Raw genomic sequence first — 25,202 nt, 5'->3', positions numbered from 1 at the left:
ATCTTTAGTTCTGATTAGAAAATGCACCAGATGCAAAAAGTGAGCCTCAAAATATGATGATGAGTCTTCATATTTACTCACCTCTAGACTGAGGATGATTTTTTAAAAATAGTATATAACTCATCTTCAAAGAGTAATGCTATTAACACTTCTTTCACCGTCAATATTTTATTTCTCAAAGTACATTTGTTCCCAGAAAGCAACAAACTCATAAATCAATTTCAATGCAAGCTGTGATAAGTAAATCATACTTAGAGCAAAAAAGGTTTCCTTCTAGTGACACTTCCATTGCCTTTGTTTTACAAATACCAAATCTATGATTAATAAGGGTAGTAGCACATAAAATGATTTTGTTCTTTATTTGTGATCATCATAGGAAAAACAATATCCAACAGTCAGATTTTCCTCTAAGACAGTGATCTTTGAAGTTTTATTGAAATTTACAGCTGTTGAAGATTGTCCTAGAGGATACTGTGGGCAGCTGAGGCCCATTAAAGCACAATATTAGTTCCAAGCATCCACTTTTTTCTAGCAAAGATATGGATTTTACAGCGCTACCATAATGGCAGCAACTTCCCCTGGCTTATGAAAAAAACATACATTACAAAACCCTCTGTGGTTTGTGGTCCAAATTTGTAATGAAACATATTGGTCAAATCCCAAAATGTGCCTCTCCTGGGAAGAATCCCCTTCCAAATGAGCCTTGCTAAAAGGCATTTTCTTTGGCAGCAATGTTTTCTTCCTGCTGTCCCTCTCCCACCTCGGAGGGGCTGTGCTGCTCCCACCCACTCTGCAATCAGCATCCCATGGTCCCCAGGTACCACCTCAGCCTTCCTCCCCCTCCATCAAACCCAACAACAACCACCAGGGAAGTTGAGAGGTCAGAATAAATTAATTTCTGACATGTTTAAAACCTGTGGCAAACAAATGACGTGCAGAGAGGAGAGCAGCGAGGTTGGATCCAGACAAGTCAAACAGCTTTGGGAAATAATCCTGGGATTTGCTCCCAGGGGTGCTGCTGTTTCCCTCTGCTGAGCAGGGTGATACCCACAGCAGCTCCTGACAGCCAGTGATGCTCACACAGCCCCTGACAGTGCCAGCACTCCTCAAACTCCAAGAGATGATGGGAGATCTCCCTGCAGTCCTTCCTACCCATACAGGCCTTGGAGAAAACACTGAAACTATTGAAAGATGATTCTTGGTGCTGCCTGTTCCTCCAAGCTGAAGTTACTCAGTGCAGAAGTTTGGTTAAATAAATTAACTGAATTTTAGTTTAAGGGAATAATTTAATTCTACCAAATATTCTTCTTTTGCAGATACTGTGACCTTAATATGGAGCCTGTGAAAGGTGCATACAGATAAACCCAGTATTATTGGGCTTTTTCACATCTTATTGCTGAGAGCTGTCACTCCATGATGTCAGCAGATGGGAGATCTGCAAATTTTTAATTTTTAAATTATTGCTAAGCTAATATATTGCAGAGTTGACAGTCTCTGAATTTATTGTTCAGTAATGATAATCATCATGATCTTAATGAAAGTATTATCCAGTGTATGTGAAAAGTAATTATGTGCAACTGGCTTAAGTTGTATGACAGGCTGGTATTTGCAGAGAGATGCTCTGTGCCACTAGAACTGCTCACAGAAAAATGAAGTGTTGTTTGTTTTAAAGTGAAAAATATATACATGGCACATTAAGTCAGCAGCTATCATCAAAGCAAAACCTAATCTAACGTTATTATCAGCCCCAAATTTGATATATTATTCCTAGATACTTTAATTTTTCTCATCTTTTAAAGTGTACTTAGCTACAGCTACTTTCTTTTTTGAGGCTGCCATTAATATATTTACAATTTTAATATATTTACAATTTTACTTTAACAAATGTCTAATAAATTTGCACCAGCTTTGTCTATTTGCAAAGTATAGTGAATGTTCAAAACCACAGCAAGTCACGAGAGAGTTGTTTGTGCTTAATGTATTGTAATTTCCACAATCTGCCAGCAACTTCAGTCTCTAAGAGTTAATAATGACCAAATACATCCAATAATGAATTGATAGATATTAACCCATGTGTACCTGAAGGCAGTGCAATTCAGCATCCCTGCCTGGGGGGATGAAGGGCATTTCTGAAGTCTTTCAGTTCCTCAGGGGTTAATTAAGTGACTATAAATATCCATCCTGCTGAAAGGGACACCCCAGAAGTGCCTTTATACACCAAAAATGAACTTTCCTGTTTTGTGTCAGACATAATTCCACTGTCAAAATACATGAGTTAGCATTCATCTAACTGCAGCTTACATGGGGAAGAGCAGTTTCACTGTAAGGAAGTTAATGAACACAGTAATAATGTCTGCATAGAAGTTTTCTTCTTAAAGAAAGTGAATTAAATTAATTGATGGCTGGAATGAACCTTTTCTCTGAGAAGTGCTCCACTTAGAGAAAGGTAAAAAATCCTCTAAGAGTACTAAGAATTTAATTCCTCAAAGGCACAAGTGAAAGGCAATTGTAGACCTTGATGGTGCCACTGTCCTTTGTGCCTCTCCAAGGTACTGTTTGTGCTCGTGTAAAGAAAGTTAAATGTGCTTTGCTTTTAAGCCTGATGAAGTACAGGCAGGCAAGGCAAGCAGAATACTTGAGATCCCAGAGTAGCAATTTCTTTTGATGCAGTCACCTTTAGAGAGCTGCTGGTTTTGGTAAGATGTGCAGGGAAACAGGCAAAATCACCCCATCAGTCAAGACCCTGGGTAACAGTGCAGCTCTAAGTCCACATTTCTCTGCTGGTGTATTTGGAAATTAATCTGTCTGGGTGGAATGTGAAGTCTCTTCTAGAACTTCTTGAGGAATGCAGAATAATAACAAACACCTCAAACCCTAATTCTTCTTCTTGCTCATTTTCTCTCATTCTTGATCTTTTGGTCTCCTCCAATTCTCCACTTCATACATTTCTAGCATGTACAGAGCTTCTTTCTGTTCTAGAAACACCTATTGAAAACACCAGGCTGAGGCTTTGGTGACAGAGAATGCATAAAAGCCAAAATGAATGTACACCCACACTGCACTAAGCGAGGAGGGGATGACAGTGACTTTTAGGACTTAAATTTTTAAACACACACCATCATGTCCACTGACTGCTGCAGATTTGTTACCTTAATTCATCAACTACAGCAACAACCCCAGGAGTATGTGCAGTCCATTTGCTTCACACCTCTGTTTTATACAGGGATTTTTTGACTCCACATGCTCACTCATTTAAGAGCAACTTGTCTTCCTACTCCTGTTTTAATCTGGAGGCTTGAACAAAATATTAGCAACACCATTATGATAGGTACTAATATGTGATTATTTTCTGCAAAATTCCCACTATGAATAACACCAGCAGTAAAATTAAATAGAGTGTGGAGTTTGAAAAAAAATTGCTTGTGTCCCAAAGGAAACTTTCTCCCAGAAAATGTCACAGCCATGCACACTCTCAGAGTAGGATCTAAAAAAAGGTGAAGCCAAAGCTATTCACTGAACCTGAACAACTGACAAGGGCACACAGTGATAGGACAAGAGGGGATACTTTTAAACTAAAAGAGGGTGGATATAGGGAAGAAATTTTTCCTGCTGAGGGTGGTGAGGCCCTGGCACAGGTTGCCCAGAGATGCTGAATATGGGCAGGGCCCCTCCCCATAAGTGTCCTAAATACTGGTGAAGGAGAAATACATCAGCATTTACCACCTTAAACCTGCTAGGAAAGCCTTACTGCAGGGCCAATTAAATGCCATTCCTTGAAATATCTCAAGAATTTCTTATTTTTTATTCTCAGAACTAGTGTTACTTTTGATCTTTTATACCTCTCACCTAAGGACAACTCTGTTCCCACATCAGTGAGATGAATCCATGCACACAAACATGAGCATCATTTTTATGGCATTAAAATGGTGCAGTAATAAGCACATGTAAAATAAGGTTTTTGCATGAGGAAGACTTAACCAACAATTTGAATGAATTTCACCATAACCACCACTGTTCTCCCCATTTTTAACACTGTTTATGTCCTCACTCCTCATGCACCAGAGCAATGTCACTCCTAGAAATCATTATTACAGCTGACACATGAAATTATGGCTGATTGATTCAGCCAAATCATTGTAAGCTTGTTTAAGAGCATTAAAAAAGCTTTATATTGATTTAGCAATATAAGGTACTTTTAATCCGATTAAAGAGCATCGTACAAGGTGGTTGTATCAATTTCCCTGATCAGTTTAGCAGGAGATCCAGTGAGATTGATGCATCAGCCTAACTGGATCACTGGTTAAACTGATCAGGGAAATTGATACCTCCTGGTGCACAAAAATGTGTGAAATGCACAACTTGCTCCACAGGTAAGAAACAACTCCCATAAGATGTTTCTGCATTTCTCACAGTTTTATATGCATCCTCTCCATGTCTCAGCTTTCCTGTATTTATAGGGCTGCCATATTTACTTCCTAAATTTAATGGACAGCAAGATGTGAGTGGATGCTCTCTGGTTTTTCCAATATTTTGAGACCTACTGCACACAGAGTGCTCTGATGATTGGTGTGTGTACCATAAATCTGTCATTTCCTGAGCACATCAGACTCTCTATGCACCATCTATCAAACTTCCAAGGAGGCTCACACTTCCAGCACGGGCATTTCAGCTGCAGAAGTACTCAGAGATTCCTACATAGGCCAGACAAATGTCCTCAAATGTTCCTTTCAGACAAAATTTCTGACCAGGGAAATGGGATTTCTATGGAAACCTTGAGGTGTATTTCACCCCTGCTTTGGCCAGTGTTGCAGCTCTCCCATTTGTAAGCACGACCACAGTTACAAGTGATTTTACCCCAGCAATTCCAATGGGGTAAGAGCAAGAGGAAAGCACTGCAGGTGAAAATCAGGATCTTTATATTAACAAACACATGACATACACAGCTCTACTTGCAGTTCTCCCAAACTGTAAGAGAATTCAGTCAAATCTCATTTTCAGGCACTACAAGCTTGCCTTGGTCACTGTGCTGTGTTCCCTGTAAGGGTTCCCAGGAGACTCTCAGGTATCAGGATAACAAGGCCTTGTCACTATCTGCAAATTTCTGATTTGTGTATTCTCAGCATCGACAACACAAAATTCGTAATGTGCCACAAGTGGAGGAAGTAGATCCTTAATGGTTAATAACTCAGGATTTGTCACTTAGCTCTACTCAAGAGATTGCCCAGGAACCCATTGTTTCATCTTCCAGCTGTTTCCCATCAAATTACTATTAAATTATTCATAAATTATTACATCGTTTCTTCACATCCCTGCAATACTAATTTTAACTACTAGTTTCAAAGCTACTCTAATACCAGCTTTCAGGTTCCAAAAAGGCACATAGCAGTAAAATATACTGTACAGATTAGCAAAATTCAAATTGAAGAGAAGTTTTCCCTTTGTAATATGAACTCTACAGCCTCAGCACTCCTGGAACACAGCAATATCCCACTACCATCATTTGCTAGCACATCTATATCTTTGAATACACAAAAATGTACAGTTAAAAATCAGCTAGCAACATTCCTAGCATTTCAACAGCTTTCTAATAAATGAGACATGATTTAATCCACATTTTTTAATGTCACAGCCAAGCCCTTCAAGTCTCTGAATGAAACTGTGCAGATAAAAACATGGGGTGGCTTCATAACTCTTTCAAAAAAGGAGAAATGAGCACACCTTGAGATAATAACTAATCAAAGTGCAAGTTCTATGTCATTAGGGGTGAGGCTGCTAATAAGCACAAATAAATAAAACTGTCATTGGCTAAAAAATAATGAAAATAATAAACAATATGGTGAGGAAGATAGTACTAAGCAGAATTCTGTAACAAACCCCACAGATTCATGTATTAAAAGAAAAAAGCCTCAGAATTCATTAAGTTAGTGCACTCAAGTAAACACAATTGAGAGATGAACATTCCCTTTTCCAAAATGTATGATGGAAATGAATAGCGTGAAGGAAGCTCAGACATTGTGCACATCCAGCCCCTTATGCTGCACCAGGACCATTAAAACCACATGAATTATTTTGTCAAACTGCTTCAGAAGTTCAGAGACAGTCTTAAAATAGTAATTTATCTCAAACTTAGTATGAACACAAATACTTTATTCTCTTTAAACCTTAATTAGTGTACTTAAAATGTAAGCTGTGTTATCAAATATAATTAATCATATTTTAGGGTGGGTGTATTTTGAGCTTTAAATTGACTTACATTCTGCTGCTTGGTATAATCTTGTGCCCATCTCTAAACCACGTCACTTGGGGCTTTGGATGGCTGAGGATGTGTGGGAAGTTCAGAACAGCAGCTTGTCCTTCAGTCACTGTTTTTCTCTGGTCTGTGTCCATGAAATCTCCCATGTCTGCAAAAATAAGAAAAAAAAAATTAAAATTAAAAAAAAAAAAGAGAATTTTTTCCTTTTTCCCTGTCCCTTTTCAGGAGACAGAGAAATCACCGTGTTTCCTGGCACAGATCATCACTCGTGGGACACTGTGGATCACAGGACTGTTTGGATTTTGGGGTACAGAGGCAGATGAACAGGCAGGAAGGAAACCCCAGTGCTGCTGGTGCACACAGGCAGAGCAGCCATGGGCAGCCCTGCGTGGCCCCCATGGTCTTGGACAATAAATGAGGGGTTTTATTGAAAATGATGTTTTAATGGAGATCTGTTTGCTTTGGTTTTTTGGTTGGTTGGGGTATTTTTCAGACAACTCCTTAACAATAAAAAAGAGGTGTATATAAATGTATATAAATGTATAAATGTGTATAAATGTGTCCATTTTTGGTCATCTCTTTGGTTTTTATCCAACAGACAAGTGGCTCTTCCACTACAGCCAGGCCACTGGAGGATCCCAAGGATCCTGGAATCCCAAGGTCATGCTGGGGGCTATCAGCTCTTCTGGCATGACATTTCAATGTCAATAGTGCATCTCCAGGGTTAGAGAGCAGCTTTTAACAGAAATTTTAATGGAAGAAATGATACTACACTGAACCTCTGCCTCTGCAGGCTTTATTTCACTGACAAGTTCAGGTATGTGGGGAAACATTGGGAAAATTCAGTGAGTGCTTTTGTCTTGTTTTCCCATTGCCTTTGCACTGCATTCTTATCAATTAAAATGAATAGTAGGCTTTTGCTTCTTCACCCTCCAAAGAACTTCTCAACATTGTATTTTGATTTAAACTAGAAAACTGACACACACAACAGAGAACTATTCCAGCTTCTGTCACTGAATTCCCTTTTTTTTAAAGGAAAACAGGGTTCTCTACAAGTCCTGTGCTGCAGAGAGGGATGCAAAGGTCACAGAAAAGAAACTACTATCAGGTCTGTGAATGGCAGGAGATGAGACAGAACAAGAGTAGAAACTAAAAACATGGTATTTTAAAGAAGCTTTAATCATCTTTGTGATTTTCAAGTTATTTATTCAGACATAATCAGCATTGTACTTCCTCTGCTGCTCCAGATTCCTTACAACTGTAATCAGATCAGCTACTTGAAAAGAAATTTCAAACTGTGGAGGTGGATCTAATTAACTTCACTGTGGCATGATTATTTTAGTTTTCACAATCCAGGAGTTTTTAAGCCTATCCTGTAATTAAGATTTACTCAGCACTTTTCTCACAAATATCTGTTCCCATTCAGTTAAGTAATATGTTAGCATGTGTTGAGAATATTTTTTAAATTATTTAACAAGTTCCCTGCTACTTCAGATATCTAGGACATGGAAAATACCTCAGATCTTTCTCAGTGCCATTATAATTACACCTTTCAATTCTTCACTAGAGATTTTGAGCTGAAGTGGATTGGGAAGCATCCTCTACTCACCGGCAAAAATAGATCATTTCTTGCAAATCCTTCTGACTTAAAAGACTAACATTTAATTCCCCATAAGTTTTGATGAGTAGCTAAGATGATTTTAGGAACCCCTTGGAACATTGTTTTCTGATGTGTTTTGACGAATAACCAAAAAGCAATATATGATAAAATGTCAGGAACTTCACTACATCCACACAGCTTAAATCAATTCATTTAAATCAAAACCATTAAGACACAGACAACAATCACATGACATCATAGTTACCCTGAGTGAAAGAGAAAGAGGATATTTAAAACTTGTAGAACACTTTAATCTGCAGGAATAAAGTACAAATGTGACTGGCAGTTTCACTACAGAAGCCATTTATGCCACAAAGGCTCAAGACCAAGGGTCTCCCACGTCACACAGGATCTGGTTTGCTTTGCCTCAGTGTCTTTATCAATGAAAATAAATGAATAAGTGAATTAATACATAGACTGCTTAATTCAGACAGATTTAAGAGAGAACCTTTTAGCCTCATTCAGCAATGCAGATCTACAAATTAAATGGGGAGAAAATTAAAACTGAAGAAAAGTAAACAATTGCACTTCTTACTCTCTCCAGAACAGCCAAACACACCTGGAGAGACAAAATTCTGCACTGCAAACCTTCCCCCCATTCCATTCAGAGGGGAATAAAGCTGTCATTTCAGGAGACAGCATTCTTCAGCAGCAGCACCATCAAGGAGAAGCATTTCTGTATCTCCTTCTCACTATTGTTCACACCAGGACTTCCTCAGGAATTGCTCCCTGCCCGTGCCAGTCCAACTGCTCCCACAGCTGGGTATGGAGCTGGACAGGGAGGAGTTGGGACAGAACTTTAGCAGCCCAACAAAAGAACTGCTGCTCTCTTAGAAATTTTGGAGAAGTCTCCCAGCCCACAGCTGCTCAAAGATGTTTTCCTGCTGAGCCTAAAGCAGAGAGAGCTCCACTGCCATGCAGGAGTGGGAATGATTAGTGGGATGCAGGAGGGAATGGACACATTTTCCCTGCAGCTGCTGCCAAAGCCTTTGTCCCCTGAAATCACACCTGGAGATGCAGCTCCAGAGGCATCCAAAGGCTCCTCCAAAGGCTCAGTGCTGCACAAATAGAGGCATCTCACCCTCCCCTTCCCCTGCTAAACCCCCTGCTAAACCCCCTGCTCGCCCCACACATCACTCAAAGTTATGTTCACTCACAGCAGCTTTCAGTAGAGCCTCTGTGACCTGACAGAATTCACTAAAACTGCAGAGGAGCATTTGGAAAAATACTTGCAAGGGTCTGAGCCAGGTCAGAGTGAGCCCATGGCCAGTGGACAGCAGGGGCACAAGGGCTGGCAGAGGTCAGGGAAGGAAAACCCTATTTTAGCAGCAGTTTATTTTTACTTTAGTTCCCAGCAGCTCTGAAACAATAGGGAGACCAAACATCAAATTACTGATATTACTGACATTACATATATAGCAACAAAATCTACTGTAATGCAGTAAACTGATGAACATGATACCAAAGCTTACATGATACCATTTGCAACTGGTTTTATTCTAAAACACAGGAAATTCCATGTAATTTCCCTCACTGACATACTGATTAACTTGAATCAGTTCCTTCAAATTGGGTATTTAATAAATAATTCAATTTCTCTAAATTCTGCTTATCCAGTGACATTTACTGCTACTGAATTTCCAGTTACTGACCCTGATGAGGAGAAATTTGATCCATGTATGAGACTTAGGCACAGCACACAAATCTGTCTCTTTTTAAATTTCTTTTATGCTTTTACTTTGGAAAAAGAATTAGGCCTAATTTTATTATTATTTCTAAAAAAGTTACTTGAACTGTATTTTCTATATATTAATTGCAAAAAAGGAAATCCAGAGTATGTGATCATTTCTTACATCACATTCATTAGCACAAACACCTGAGAAAATGAACTTAACCTTTCCAAATGGCAACTGAATTTCAAAAATTCTGCAAAGTCCAAACTGAAGAGGGGAAACACTGGGGGGATTTGCTTCAGAAAGGAGTTGAGAACAGAATTTTAAAGTTTTTTTGTAAAACTGTTGATTTTGTACCACAGGGATTACAATGTGAAATCTTCCTGGTGCTACACCACCATCCCATTTCCTTTCAGATGCTGCTGCTTTCCTCTATACCTGTTGATGTTTTGATAGTTTTGTGAGTGACCTTCCTTAATTCCACAAGGTGTAACAGTTCTCTCATGCTACAGATATCTCCAAACAATCTCATTTTCATGGCTTTGAATAGCTCCAAGACTCAGTGTTGCCCTGCTCTGAGCTGCTTCCAGATGATAACTAAAACATGAAACTTCTTGTGAAGCAGCAATTTAAAAATTTGTTAAACCTGATGTCTAACACCTGTTCAGAATCACAAATGTTATCATACATCTGGGTTTTTACCCAAAAAGAAGCTAATGAGTCACAGAGTGACCCTCACTCAGACATACATGCCACTTGGACTTGAGATCTCCTCTGCAGCAGTGCCCCCATCCTGTTCCTCACGATGCACTGGTAGAAGCCAGCATCAGCCCTCTGCAGAGCTGGGATGATGTACCTGCAGGGAAAAAGACACAATTAGAGAGCACTTCTTCCTGGTTTACACTTTGTCTTAAATGCTTGTTGTATTTTCTCTTACAAACAGCATTCTTGTGTGATCTCAGGTCTTTGGTTACAATATTGTCTGTTATATACAGATTTTTAAAAAACAGCTGACATGAAATGCATGAAATACCTTTCAGTCTTCAGTTCTGAATATGATAAATGCCAAGTATATCAAAAATTCACATGAAAGACAGACTTATTTTTTCCCCCCTCGTTTTTTCTACCTTTATTCATAAGGCAAAGCAGGTACTCAGTTCAGAGGAACCACAAGAAGACTTAAGTGTAGGTATTAGGAAGACTTGCAAGAAGTATCAAAGCTTTCCAATGAAAGCTCTGCTGTGTGACCACTGAAACTCAGAGGAATCCTGGAAGTGCCACCGTGTGCTGCACTCTGTGTTTGCTCTGCCCTTCAAACAACCACTCAGTCCACTAATCTCACCTTCTTCATTCAGCTACATCTGATTGCTCAACATGAAAATGAGCTGATAGGCAGAGTTTTAATGGGAATAAAACACATGAATAATAGAGATAATCCTGCATTAAACAAACATTAATCACAAGCGCATATTCCCCCAGTCACCTTCAGGAGATATTATGGCAGGATTAATGAAAGTCTTTATGGAAGATAAGGAAAAGGAAAACTGCTGAATTTTAATCTTCAAAATTTAATTCCTCTAAAAGAAAACATTTCTTCTTAGACTCAAATATATTGTACACACCCATGTGCAGAGCTTAATGCCTGAATGGGATCAGGCAGCGTAAAACAAAGGAGGCAGATGATTCTGGTGTCATCACAAAATACACCCCAGCAGTCCCACCAAAAACAGGGGACTAAACCAGAGCCCAACACCACAGGCGAGCTTCAGACATCCCTGGGATTCCAGGAGCCCCTGGCTGCCCATGGATACGAGCTGGGACTCCTGTGACCTCCCCAGGAGCCACCAGCACCTTCCCATCCGTGGCTGTGGCAGCTGGCACCAGGAAGAAAAGGCAGATTCCAACCTGTGCTCTTTATGGGACTCACAAATAACACAAATAGCGACCCTGAAGCAGGAAATGTTGTTTCCCCTTGCCTCACCATGGGGAATGGAGTGTGAGAACAGGTGAAAATACAAGGCAGAGGATAGAAATCAATAGGACAGAAGGCTTCTCGAGCTCCTTACAAAATCATTTCCTTCTCCATCTTCTCTTGCAGGCAGAAGATTGTTATAAAACATCATTATAAAAAAAAATGAACTGAAGATTCTGACAAATACCGAAAATTAATTTTTACAGTTCTTTTTACCCAACATTTATATGTTAACAATCTTTCTTTGTCCCATAAAGATTTAGTGTCCTGCTTGGCTAATGCCTTGTCTATTAAATAAATCCCAAATTAAAGGCCTCTTTCCTGAGTATTCATCTCTACTAGGACAGAGTCAGTAATGCAGAGTTAGTTTTGCTGCCACCAGGACAAAACAAATCAATTAGATCAGAAGTGTCCTACTTTGGTTTTCTTTTCTGACTTATTAAAGTTTCAGCAGGAAACATTCTTAACATGTTGCCTGCAGAAATGAAAATCTTTTAAAAATTTACAGTGAAAATCCCATCTACCTTGGAAATTCCAAGGCAGCCAAAACCTCTAGCAGCTGGATTCTCCGTGGACCTACTGGGTATAATGTGCAGGTACAGCAAGCAAAATTAGAAGAATTAAATAACAAAGAGATAGGACATGTGTTAATACTGTTTGAGACTAACTTAAAAATTGAAAACCTGGGCAAGGGATAAATATGAATTGTATTTCTGATTCTGTGTTTACAATTTTAAACAGTCTTTATGCACCTCATATGTCTTATTATTTTTTTAAAACCTACTTTTCTATTGACCTAACAGCCTCGATACTGCTTTTTGTGCTGTGTTTTTCCCATTCCACTTGTTTTCTGACCTGCAAGAAGGGATATAAATAGGCTTTCTAAGTTGTAAATAAGAGTTTCTTCCCCAGAAGGAACTGAAATCAAAGGTTAATACAATTCCTTATGGTGACAAAACAGAATTTTGATTTATTTTTGTCTACGCTCAAACTTTGAAGACAGATCTTCCCATTGTAGATATTCCAGGAGGCTCCTTGAGGTTCCTGGGGATGTCTGCAAGGACTTTGGAAAGTCAGCCCTGACTTTTCCCTCATTTTGAATGGCACAGCCAAGCAGAACCTGGCATTTGGGAAGTTCCTGCAGAGAGATGGGAAGTGACAAGCAGAAAAGAGAAGCTTCAAGGGGAGTCTCCCGAAGCATGATGTGCTCCATCACCGCTCTGCAAAGAGCTCCAGCAGGGAGTGGCATCAGCCACCTAAGGAGAAATCCCAGCCAACACTTACAGTTCACTCCTAATCTAAAATTTAAACCCTCATTTTAATTTTAAATGCCCTAAGAGTTAAAAGGGTAGCTATAGGCTACAGGATTTAATAGTCACAATTATGGATACAGAATGAAAGCTAAATGCATTTTATTAGATATTCATGTTACTTTTTATCTACTCAAGCTTTTTGACAAAAGACTTATGGATCAACTGATATAACTTTTAGAATACAGAAGCAAAATTGAAATCTGTCCAATGTTAAAAACGTAATAATCAGATAATTTTAAGTAATTTGGTTGAAAGTGTATGGCTGCTTTGACATGACCTTAGTTTCTTAAATTCCAGTAAATCAGTATCTTCAGGCCACAAAAGCAAATATGACAGGCACACCTGGTCCAGAACTTAATTCAAAAGAAAACAAAGGGGGAAAAAAAAAGAAAACAGAAAAAAGACTGCCTGAACAGTAAAGTCTCTTAACTTACAGACATGACCAAAATTGCTCCTGCGGTCAGCAGCATTGATTTGTTTTGATAACGTGGATCTCAGATCACAAAGAATTTATAAGGTTGTTTTATAAATTCTTAACACAGAGCAGTGTATGCACAGTCACTGGAAAAGCTGTGCTGTGCACACAACCAGCTTCGTTAGACAAAGAGAAGCTGCTCACTCAGGGTCACCAATGTCACAATGCAAAGACTCCAATTAGTTCTTTACTCACTTGGGCTGTTATAATAATATATTTTCAGCCTGTTACAATATAGACATTACTTTAACTGAGACACACTAAGTAATATCAATTACCAAAAAATCTTTGATTGATGATTCAAATTGCAGCAGAAGTCACTTACTCAGGGAAGATTCGTGCATTTAAACAGACTATTTACTCAAGAGAACTGCACAGCAAACTGTTACTGGGTCAGAGGTTACATTTTGTAACTGGAATTTTTATGTCTAAGCATTTCTTTTCCTTGCTTTCATTCATCCTAATGCACCTAAGCCATTTTTTGAAAGCTTAAAGCTCTGCATTTCTATGGAATCAAAATCTTGTGTACCTGATCCCTGACTGTGGTGCAGCACTAGGGATGCAATTTCTAAATTAATATTTTCTAACAATATTATTTTATTATCATAAACCAGCAGCTTCCTCTGCGCCAGATCTTTTAATAAGAAATAGAAATATGAACAATATAAAAAATGCAGAATTAATAAATATGGTTTGAATCATGACCTGACATTCACAAGAACAAATTAAATGCAATATAAGAAACGAGGTGCTGACTGCAGGTATGTGCACACACAGCTTGGGAGAGGTGCTCCAATAACTGACTCACACTGCCATACATAGTAAAATTCCAATTTTGTATTAGGATGTCCACTTGTTTAGGAAATACCATGGCACTTTGGTCTTATTTCAAAATGTCACACATTCTTACTCAGGTTTCTCCTAATACCATGAAATGTCATGTCCCAGTGCCTTGCACACCTGCAGGGCTGGAGTTCTAACCTTTCACTGCTTGCTGTTCATTCCATGTTCATGTGTTTGTCCTCCCACACCATTTTTCCTCCCACTCTCTCAGCATCTCACATGGTCAAGGGCTGCTTTCAGCTCCTTCCACCCAGCCACTACAACAGACTCTGCTGTTGTGGATCAAAACAAGTGTCATTTACACAAAGCCATGCTCCAACATTCTGTGATTTGTTGTGCTATTAGAGCTATTTTCATTTTCTAGAAAGCATTCACAAATCTCCTCTTTATGTGCATGTGGCTCGTAATCCACATCCCAAAGGCTTGAAAGCAGCAACCATGAATAGATGTGGGGACTAAGAGGGCTCATCCAAATCAAGTCTTGCTTTTCTAGGTAACTTCATACAGAACTAAATGATTTGGTTTAATCAGTTGCTAAATACTTGAAATGCTAAATGACCCCCAAAAGTTTTAAAAAGTAAATTGAGGGTATTTTTTCCCCTAAGACTCTGTAAATGTAAATATCAAAAACAGAACCAGAGCTACGTTACAGTTTTGAAAATCTTTGAGAAAAGTAGTTATAGCTTACCTTGTGTAACAATATAGAACTTTTTATCATTATCTGCATTATCTGCATACCAACTTGTATTGTAATTTCTATCTATTGTGATGCAATACCAGAGCAAAACTTTTCCCTACCTTAAGCCTTGTGTCCGAAAAATTCAATATTTAGCTTGGTTTGCAAAAGGTACAGGTGCTGTACCTGGGCTCTCTCTGTCACATACCCACCCCTCACAACATCTGAACTCATCTGGAAAATTCTACAAAATCTGAAATCACCAAACAATTTGCATAAAAATTAAATTTCCGTAAAGGTACAGAAATTTCCGTTTGCATGGAGAAAACCCAGTCAATCCTCCCACATTAGGGAAAAGTAGACAAAACTTGTCTGTCTGGCAGGTTGATACTTGGCCAGCCATGTGCCATTGTGGTTTTTCTCCTGTTTGATGGAATGTCTGTGGGATGGGGAGGGAGGCAGGAGGGAAGTCCTGGGGGAAAACTGCACAATCATTAAAGGGCTGTTTGTTAAACTATCAGCTCTGTTTTGGAATTCTTAGAATTGAAACAGAAAGTTTTGTGTGGAATTTAAGACAGACCACATTCCTCTAGATCTGATGGAGACGGACAGTCCCAGTGAGCTCAGCTCTGTTCAAGGATGAGTTCACACATCATATGTAACATTTAGCTAAGGAATGTGTCTCCTATTTATCACAAACACAGGTAAAAGTTACATCTCCAGCAAAAGGCACTGCTGGTACTTAAAAATTCCATGTTAGGAACCACATTTTGAAGCATCAAATCTCATTTTTAGCAAAGGAATCTCATCTTGTGTTTACAAAACCCAATCTTCTTTCATCAAAAACCCCCAAGTCCCTGTGTCTGTATCTACAAAGCTCTTTGAGGCATTGGGAAACTCAGGGGGTGGGGTTTGGTTTGGGGTTGTTTTTTGCAATTCCACTTGCAGAAGGTGATTATATGGATGTTATTTACTTGTATTCACTGGAGTAGGAGGTTATTTCACTGTCGTTGTGCAACCACTTGAATTCCAAGGGCCAGCTGCCTTCGGCAAGGCACGTAAGGACCAGTCGGTTTCCTTCCAGGTGGATCTGGGGCAAGCCTGGCTCTGTCTTGAAGAATGGTGGAACATCCCCTGAAATACAAATGAAAAAAATGGGTTTTGAAGCTATTTAAGAAAATATAGGAGAAACTACTGATATTTAGCTAATTCCTTCACAACATGGTCATGGTAAAACAAGAAACAACATGATTCAGTTAAAGCTTGCACTGGTACATTCCTAACTAAACTTTATCTTTAGGGGCAGAATTACCAAGATCTTGATAAACTTTGTCCTTGCCCACTCAGACAAGTTTTTGTCCATGTTTACTCTTTCTCCAGATGAGAATTCCAACATTGTTTGCTGCAGCAGTGAACAGCCCTATTGGATTTTGTCCCCCCCTCCTTGTCCTTTCTGAGGATTAAATTCACTCAATGCCTTTTTTTTTCTTTTTTTTCTTTTTTTATTTCTCGAATAGAAACCAGAAGAGTAATCTTGGATAGAAATGATTATCACAGCAGGAAAAGTCTCAGGGTAAATGAAGATTCTTGATAGGGAAAATAATTTAGAAAAAAAGGCCTCACAAGTTTAATGTATTTTTCAATGTTCTTGCCAACCAAAATGTGTTAAATTATATTACCTGAAGCCACTAACAGATTTTTGAATTAGGGTACTTCAGTAATATGCAAGGATCACTCAAACTCTTGTGTATCACAAATAAAACACTCCAAGCAGCAAAATTCTTCATGGGTAAATTGCCAAAGCTCTGCTCAAATACGGGCTGATTCTGAATCCACACCTCAGACTGGGGAGATCTACCCCAGTCACCTCTGGAAGATGAGGTAGAAATTTGACACTTTACCTGTCAAATTTCTGCTTGTAACTGTAGAGGAGCTATAGGCTTAATTTTAGAATCATACAAATACCTTCTTTATGCCAAGTTAACACAGAATGGCCTGGATTGGAAGGGAAGTTACAACTCATCCAGTTCCCACCCCTGCCATAGGCAGGGACATCTTCCACTAGACCAGGTAGCTCCATCCAGCATGGCCTGGAATACTTCCAGGATTTTATGATTACATATAAAACACAGGATTTACATTCAAAGTCAGAGATTTAATATAAACTATTAATAAAACTGAATAAGTAGACAATACTGAGCTCTTCTTTAAAGCATGCAGGGTGTGTGTGTAGTTTCTATATAAAGTACAGAAAAAACCCCAAGACACACAAATGTTGTCCCAATGCAAGTAATGGTTCAGTTAAACTTCAAACCTTCCTTTAAACATTTATTTTTACACAAGCTCAGGCTATTTTATACTTGCTGTTTAAAGAGTTTAACCTATTTTTTACAGTTTGGAGTGAAATGCCCTCATGTGCTGTTCAAGGCTGGCTGGAATTTTTGAATCCACAGGTCCCAGAATCAGTGACATCCCCAGGACAGCCCCAGGAGCTTGGGGCAAGGGGCGCTGGTGGTGGTTTCCCACAGCCCTGGTGTTCTACTGGGGTTCACAGCCCAGCCTGGGGATGTCAGAGTCTCCAAGCCTTTATCTTTCACTTTGCCTCTCCTCAGGGGTTTTTCTGCCTGCAGAGCTCATTGTCACAGACTCGCTGTCATTGAAGGGTCGCGGGGCAGAGCGCGGCTCCGGCTGAGCGTGGCTACACAGCCCCAGGCCCACTGGTGCCAAATATCTCCTGGAATGGGCTATCAATCAAGCACAGCTCCCCACTCATCTGATGATTTGGACTGACAAACTGCCTCCTGAGTTTTTAGAATTTAACTTCAAGAACATTTATGCAGAAAGAAAAAACACATAGTCTTAAAGCAATGCTTATAAACTATCACACAAAATCCAAGCTAACAAACTGAATTAAAAACTGTATTTGGGGTAGGGCACTTTTCTGATTTGTAGCATTTTAAACAACCTGTCTTTCAAACAAACTGATTTATGATGAGTGCACATCAGCACTATCTTTTCTAAATTGGCTATATAAGAAGCTACAACAATTCAACATATGAGAAAATTGGAACAGTTCCAAACTAGCAGATATTCCCAGACAAGCCAAGGAGAGTTTTTACACTTCTCCACACTATTACATGACTGAAAATATATTCTGCAAAACTTCTCTTTAGCTGTTGTTTTAATGACTACAATTACTGTGAAATCATCTTATCCCAATTCTCATTGTTTCCTAACTAGTAAAACCAACCAATACTTTAAATGTTATAAAGAAAAATTTAAGTTGGAGTTAGAGGATGTTCCTGTGAAATATAGTTATTTTACCCAGAGTGAAAAGCGAATTTTTACAAAGGTATTTCTAAATAAGTGAGAAAATGTTAAATCCTGTCAAAGGTATTTCGGGGAGTCTCCCAAGGGACTCTCAGACATTCTACCCTGGTAAGATTAAAGGTGTCAGGCTTCCTCTGGAGATGGAAAAGCAGCAGCTGGGAGCCGTGCTGGTGTTCAGGGGAAGATAACAGAGCCCAGTTGGTAAAGTGAAATGATTAGTGCTGAGTCTCCTGAAAACAACATTTACCTGCTCACGTACAGAGGCTCCTGGAATGAGTTCCCTAAACCATTCCTTCGTAAATAAAGTTTAGTCACTGAGGGAAAGCTCAGTAGAAGTGGTGTCTGCACCAAACCAAGTCATTTGTTGATCCTTGTTTTCAATGATTTACAGACTCAGCAGCACAACCTCCTTCATTACTTACTCTGAATTATTCACTTACTCCTAACTTACGTCTTCCCAAGAAAAAAATGAAGCATTTGGAAGACAAAGTGCTGCCCACAAGTCAGTCATTCAGCCCTACATTTCCTACTTAAATATTCCAAACCCAGTGATGCTGCAGCCCACTCAGAGCCATCTCCCATTTAAAGCATCACAATCAAGTTGTTATTACATGAAAATGATTCTCAAAACTCAATCCAGTTCTGTAAGAAGCTAAAATTTAATAGACCTACGGGAATATTTTTATAAAGAGTATAGCATGCTTTATAAATTACCCTGGCTCTCTGGAAGATTTACTTAAACCCTTGAAGTAATTTTATCTTCTAATCCTTTATTCCTGACTTTCTCATCAATCATATAACATCAGTTTATCAAATTCAATTATGCAATCAGAGCTCACTAAATATTCACTGGAAGCAGAAATGAAAATAAAATACAGAGCAAAAAGTCCTTGCAGAGAGGCAGCTTTGATGACGTTGGTATTTGTGCAGCACAGAGCTGCTCACACCTCAGGCTCAGGATCAAACCAGGGCTGTACCCTGGGCTTTATGTACAGCTTTAAGCTGTAACAGAAAGCAGAATTTAAACCTCAACCTGCAAGGAAAGGTTTGGTTGTTATAGAGCGTCCCAGGGAAACAGGAAAATTGGCAGGGAAAAAAATCAAAACCATCTCAGAAGGGTTGTGGGAAAGAAATAACTGGCTGAGGGATGGAAGACACAAGGGGCTGTTAATAGGTAGGAGATACTTGCTCTCAGTAATTAACTACAGAAAGGGTTCACCAGGAGGAAACCTTGGCCAACCAAGGGTTTAGAAGCCAGGAAAGCATTTTTTGTTTTATACTCTTAAAGAATGGAGCAAAATACTAATGAAAAGACTATCTGAATCCTAAAACCCAAAATAATAAAATACTGCTATTATTATTCTTGGCCAGAATACTTTTCTGCCTTAAAAAAAAAATTAAAAATTAAGCAAGCATTTATGCTATACACAGTTACTTTTTCTAAATGTGTTAATACTGCCAGCCTCTCTGGTTCTTCAGCGATTCTGATTTAAAAATAAAAGTAATAGTAATTGAATAACTTTTTGAGTTGCAAGAAGGAGCAATGGGATAAGGTGCCAATCTGTTGGCACATGTGTATTTACAGCTTCAGTAAATTTTCATTAAGTCTGCTTACCAAACTCGCCAGCATCCCAACTTGTGTCCTTAAAAGGATGCTGCAGATTTATTTTTATGTAAATCTCAAGAAGAACTAGGATTGAATATGCCAAAATTATCTGGAAATTTGCTCCACAGTATTTCTGCCTTGCTTTTCTGCACCTCCAAACTGCCCGAGTTTCATTACACTGCTGGGTTGGCCCATCCAGTTTCTTTCTTTGGTAAATGCACAGCTTTAGATGGATTTTACCTCAAAATAAAGATGCAGGACTAAATTCAACAACACCCAGACAGTTTTTCTTGGACTAATGCTGACATTTAAATACCAAATGGCGCTGGGTGCAACTGCCCTCTACCCTGGGCTTGTCCCCAGCGCTGGCAGATGAGATTCACCTCAGGAGAGATGAAAGCTCCCTTGTCTTCCATTCTCCCTGAAAATCACGTTCAGGCAAAAGATTTACAAACAGGACCTGCAAGAGGAAAAGGCCTGGCTGGAGAGTTACTGGGAATTATTAAATACCCAAGGAACCCCAGTCTCATAAGGACTGCACTAGTGAACGTGACTACAGAAACAGGAGCACCAACTCAAGGACCTCAAACACTTCTTCTAACAAACAAATTAACAAGGCTCAGCTAATGATTCTTAGCCCTTGAAGAGCTTACATTTGTAAAACACACAAAGCAAAGTCAGCTTAAATAGATCTTTCAGTTACTACAAGGTCTTACAAGATTTTGAAAGCAGTAGCACAGTCCCATCCCTTGGGAATGAATAAATTTTAATTAAAGACACAATTTGATCTTGAGAACCTCTACCCTGTGGAGAAAAGGAAAGTTACAGTAGTCCAGAGAAGTACCACATCACCCTCATCAGTAAAACCCACTGCAACTACCCTCTTCAAATCTCAGCTTTTCCTTCTCCAGAAATGTTGGATACCAACAATTACAGGTAAAATCAGGTGCCCACTTCCTGAAAAGAACAGTTTCTGTGGTGCTGAGCACTCAGAGGAAGGAAAACACAGGGAGTGCTGAGAGCAGATTGAAAGATCCCCAGTGCCACTATTTGTCTTTGTAAACATCTCCACTTTTAAGTCATTTTTAGGTGAGCTAATACTGAATATTAAAAGTAGATCAACCTGCACATAAATCAGCAATTCAAAGCAAATACAGCTCAATCACTTAACAAATACCAGGTGAGCAGCTGCCTTTCCATCACTTAGTTGGCCCTACAGGTTCAATATTGAAAAGAGAGTTTTGACTCAGATATTTTTCAAACTCAAAAGAAAAACACAATGGTTTTATTAAGCAGTACACCTCTATTGATTTTAGCTTATTAATCTCCAGTCAAAACATGATGCACATTTACTGTTTCTTCATATGCTTCTAAAGCTACCATCAACAGACACTGGAAAATAAAGAATAGAATAATCTCTGAGGAGTTCTTCAGAAAAATGAGGCAGAGGCTGAATGATCAGCCCAGGAGAAGATCAGCAATACAGAAATGTTTTTATTCTCAGTGCCTCCCAGGAAAGGAGATGTGAGCCACCATCAGGTGGGTAAAAGATGACTGCCATGGAAAGAGTACCCCAAAAGGTCAGTCTGGGCATTGGATGTGTAATACAGAAGTGTAGGTAAAATGGAGTCAGGAAACCCAAACTAGAGACAGGAAGAATATTTTCAGTATTCCACAGAAACTGCTGCAACTATGGACAACAAAACCCCCTTGAAGACCAGACTGAAGTTCAGCTGTGAGCACAAACAGTCGAGCACAAGCTGCTCTGCTCTGACAGCAAATAACTGCAACCACCTGGGAAAATGGTTTTTCTTCTTATTCCCGAGTTGGATATGGAAAATATTTTTCTCTGTTTCCTTTTTAAAAGGATCCTTTAGTCTTGCTATCTCAGTTTTCTAATCTTAGAGTTTCTGATATACGTGCATACATGTGCTAGCTCTGGATGCAAGTTGTATTCTCTTGTGGAAATGAATTTCAATAGATTATATGGCATATGAATTTGGAATTATAACACAGTAAATCCTGGGAAATGTACCAGAAAGTCAGATTGAACTCAGATATATTTGAATCAATCTTCTTTTGAATTCAAACCTTCTAAAGTGCATTGGTGAGATGCTGGGGAAGTTAGTATATGATCTATTCATAAACTGTCAACAATGTCAAACATACATTAGAGAATTCAGTCACTTTAACTGTATTGATTTGCAGGAAGTCTATTTTACCCAAAATATTGGATCTTTGAGATTCAAATTTTTGTGGTTGGAAGTGTGACATAAATCACCAAGTGCAACAATTAAATTTAAATTGTATTTTACTACCTCATTCTAAACCTCGATTGCAAAGGACTGATGCATCACAGTGAATATTTCATTAAAATATCAGGTTATTTTTCAAATATACTGCAGCAGCTAAGAATTTTCACACAATGGTGTAAAGCATTCTCTCAAAATGGATTTCCTGAACTTTCATCAAAGATGATATCTGATTTTATATTGGAAGAGTACTGAAGCAACTGTGTTTAAATCAGTCTTTGTTCTGCAATTTCACACATCAAGTAAATGAGCCCAAGTTGCCCATTTTTGTCATCCTAGAGATTAAAAAGATAACTTTCTTTTTGGGTACCTCCATTATAATCCCTGAATGCAAATACAGATATCAGCTGAGGCTGATGGATGGTGCTTTTAGAGGTTTAATTGGGGATGGAATTAAATTGTTTTAGGACTCAGCAAGTTCTGTGAGGAAGCCCACATATTTTTAGAATAAGTGACATTTATTTCTTTTACATGCACAGTCACAGGGAGACAAGATTTCAATGGGCAACTTCTTTTTTTTTTTTTGCCTTGAACAGCTCACATAACTAATTGGCAAGTTAGCTATTGGGTAATTGCCAATCATATATTTGATTTGGATGGAGGAAATATTGAACTAAAGATTGCAAACCTGTTGCAGCCCATCCCAAGAGGAAAACTAAACATTCTGTAATGTATAGTTATGATTAGCTTTCAACAATTCAATAGAATAGGAGTCCCAAGTGGAAAGAATGAGTGTTTCACACTGATAGTTAAGTAGATTTAATTAAAAATTCTTTTTTTTTTTTAATTGAAGCATCACTTCTCTATTTCAGAATTACCTAAATGCACTGCAGATTCCAGTTGGCTCCTCTGCTCCTCATTTCTTGATGCAAACAGACCAAATGTTTTTCACAAATCTTGGCTAACACATAATATTGCTTAAAAGAACAAACATCCTAATTCATTCCCTTAGAAACTTCTATAATTCTAAGATAAACACCATGAAGTGACTTGCTACAGTAAAACCTGTTTTGATATTTTCATCCTTTCTTCTGTTTTAAGGCACAAACATTTCCTGTTATCTCTCTTAGCCTTCTTCCATTTTTCTCTATGAACAGCTTTAGATGAACCACAAAAATCCATTTGCATCCTGAGACAAAAGAAAAAAGCCAGAGCAGATTTTCTGATGATAAAAAAGAAAATCTTACTATCACAGTCTGCTTAAAAGTCCTTAAACATAACCTGTTCTTTGTATTCATAAAATCTACCCCTTAACACTGCCATCTATTTAAAGACTTTCCTTTCATTCAGTACACAATCACTTCTTGAAGAATTCCCCTTTGAGAAAAGATTTCTCAAGTTTTATTGGAAACACTCAAAACAGAACAGAAAGGAGGAGGGACCCCAGAACCACAGCAGAGTTTTTATAGGACCTGGATTCTGATAGAAAAAAAAACCAAAAAATAGACAGCAGTTGGTAAGATCACTCCATTAAAATTCAACATAAACCTCTCTCAGTTATCCCCACATACACCAAGAAACTTTCCCACATGCAATTGTATTATTCTTTTCTTAAAATTGATTTTTTAGCAGACCAGCCAAGGAGAAAAAAAATAATGAGCTGATATCGTTTTAACTGAGCCTCAAGCAGCTCCTGATGTATTAACCTAAAATCCCACTAAGGCTTCCTTTTCCCATTTAATTTCTACACCTCATGTTTTAGTCTCACTTTCTGACCACCTCTAATAATTCAGTTCAGTCAGGGAAAAAAACATATATTGGTTTATTGTTTATCAGAAGGCAGCCACTACTCATGGCTCTGTGAATTTATGGAGTTCCACAGAATCCCAGAATGGTTTGGGATGGAAAAGACCATAAAGTTCATCCAGTCCCACTCCCTGCCATGGAAGGGACACCTTCCACTATCCCAGGGTGCTCCAGTCCCTGTCCAACCTGGCCTTGGACACTTCCAGGGATCCAGGGGCAGCCACAGCTTCTCTGGGCACCCTGTGCCAGGGTCTCATCACCCTCCCAGGGAAGAAATTCTTCTCAATATCCCATCTAAAGCCACCCCCTTTCAGCTTAAAGCCATTACTTACTGCAAGATTAAAAATCAAAAAGCTACATATGATGTTCTTAAATTATGTTCAGTGTAGTTCATCCACAAAAAAAGCTCCAAAATTTTTATTTTCCTTTTAAAATATTCATGAGGATGTTTTTAAGAAAGTTACAAATGCTCTGAAAGAAAAAGGCACATCCGTACAAAGCGGGCAAATGAAAGAGAACCCATTAACTATGAAAACCAAAACAAAATCTCCAAAGAAACCTCCAGCCTCTGAATTTGGTATCAAAACACAACCTCTGTGCTTTTCATATTCTCTTCATACAGTGATGTTTACAGAGCCTCACTCAGAGACTCGAGGAAATAAGTTGTTAGTGTTTAAACCTCGGCCCTCAGCAGGTGGAAGGCAGAGCTGCCTCGCTGAAAGAGAATCCAAATATAGCAGGATTTCCTTCATTATTTTAACCACAAAGGAAACTATTGTTGCTGCTACATAATCTAAAATCTCCAACTCCTGTAGGGCAGTCTGATCACACTGATATGTAACCAGCAATTTATAAATATATCTACTACATATTCCAACTAACACCGGCACGAAGGAGAGATGAAACTCTACAGAACACTTAACAGGAGAGATGAAAACATAAATGTGCTTTCCTCAAGTTCATCCCTGCTATAAGAGGCATTCTCAGTGCACAGAAGATAAATTAAATCAAAAAAGGTAAACAGCTGAGGAGTGTCTGGAAGTACCAGAACAGAAACACGAGAGCAGCAGGAGGAAACAAAGGAACAGCAAAGGCACTGCCAGATCTGAAAGTCATGTCAGGCACCTATTTATGTTCTCAAGGAGAATTTATTTCTAAATAGCAAAGCAGCTATGAATATCCAGAGAAGATATAAACACATCTCTTTTGATGAAGGGGGCTGGAGGGGAAATGATTCATGCTCAAACCTTTGTTAAAAGCAATGCCTACTGCTCACTGCTATTGTTATTTTGTTTAAATGTAACTTGTAGTTTAATTATTTTTTTTCCTTAAACTTGAAAAAT

General features: G+C 38.7%; 1 protein-coding gene across 2 annotated transcripts in view; it reads right to left on the bottom strand.

Annotated features, from left to right (window-relative positions):
- The window catches only part of SDK1 (sidekick cell adhesion molecule 1), a 380,447-nt gene that overhangs the window by 257,273 nt on the left and 97,972 nt on the right, over positions 1–25,202 (bottom strand). For both annotated transcript variants that reach the window (XM_015643063.3, XM_015643064.3), the window contains exons 2-4: positions 15,840–15,999; positions 10,336–10,442; positions 6,254–6,401 (exon numbers count right to left, since the gene is read on the bottom strand). In XM_015643063.3, the coding sequence (XP_015498549.1) occupies positions 6,254–6,401; positions 10,336–10,442; positions 15,840–15,999 (415 nt within the window). The remainder of the gene's footprint in view (positions 1–6,253; positions 6,402–10,335; positions 10,443–15,839; positions 16,000–25,202) is intronic.

This window comes from Parus major, chromosome 14, assembly GCF_001522545.3.
Source record: "Parus major isolate Abel chromosome 14, Parus_major1.1, whole genome shotgun sequence".
Taxonomy (NCBI): domain Eukaryota; kingdom Metazoa; phylum Chordata; class Aves; order Passeriformes; family Paridae; genus Parus; species Parus major.
Note: the sequence above shows the minus strand (reverse complement) of the source record. Positions and strands in the feature narration are given on the sequence as shown.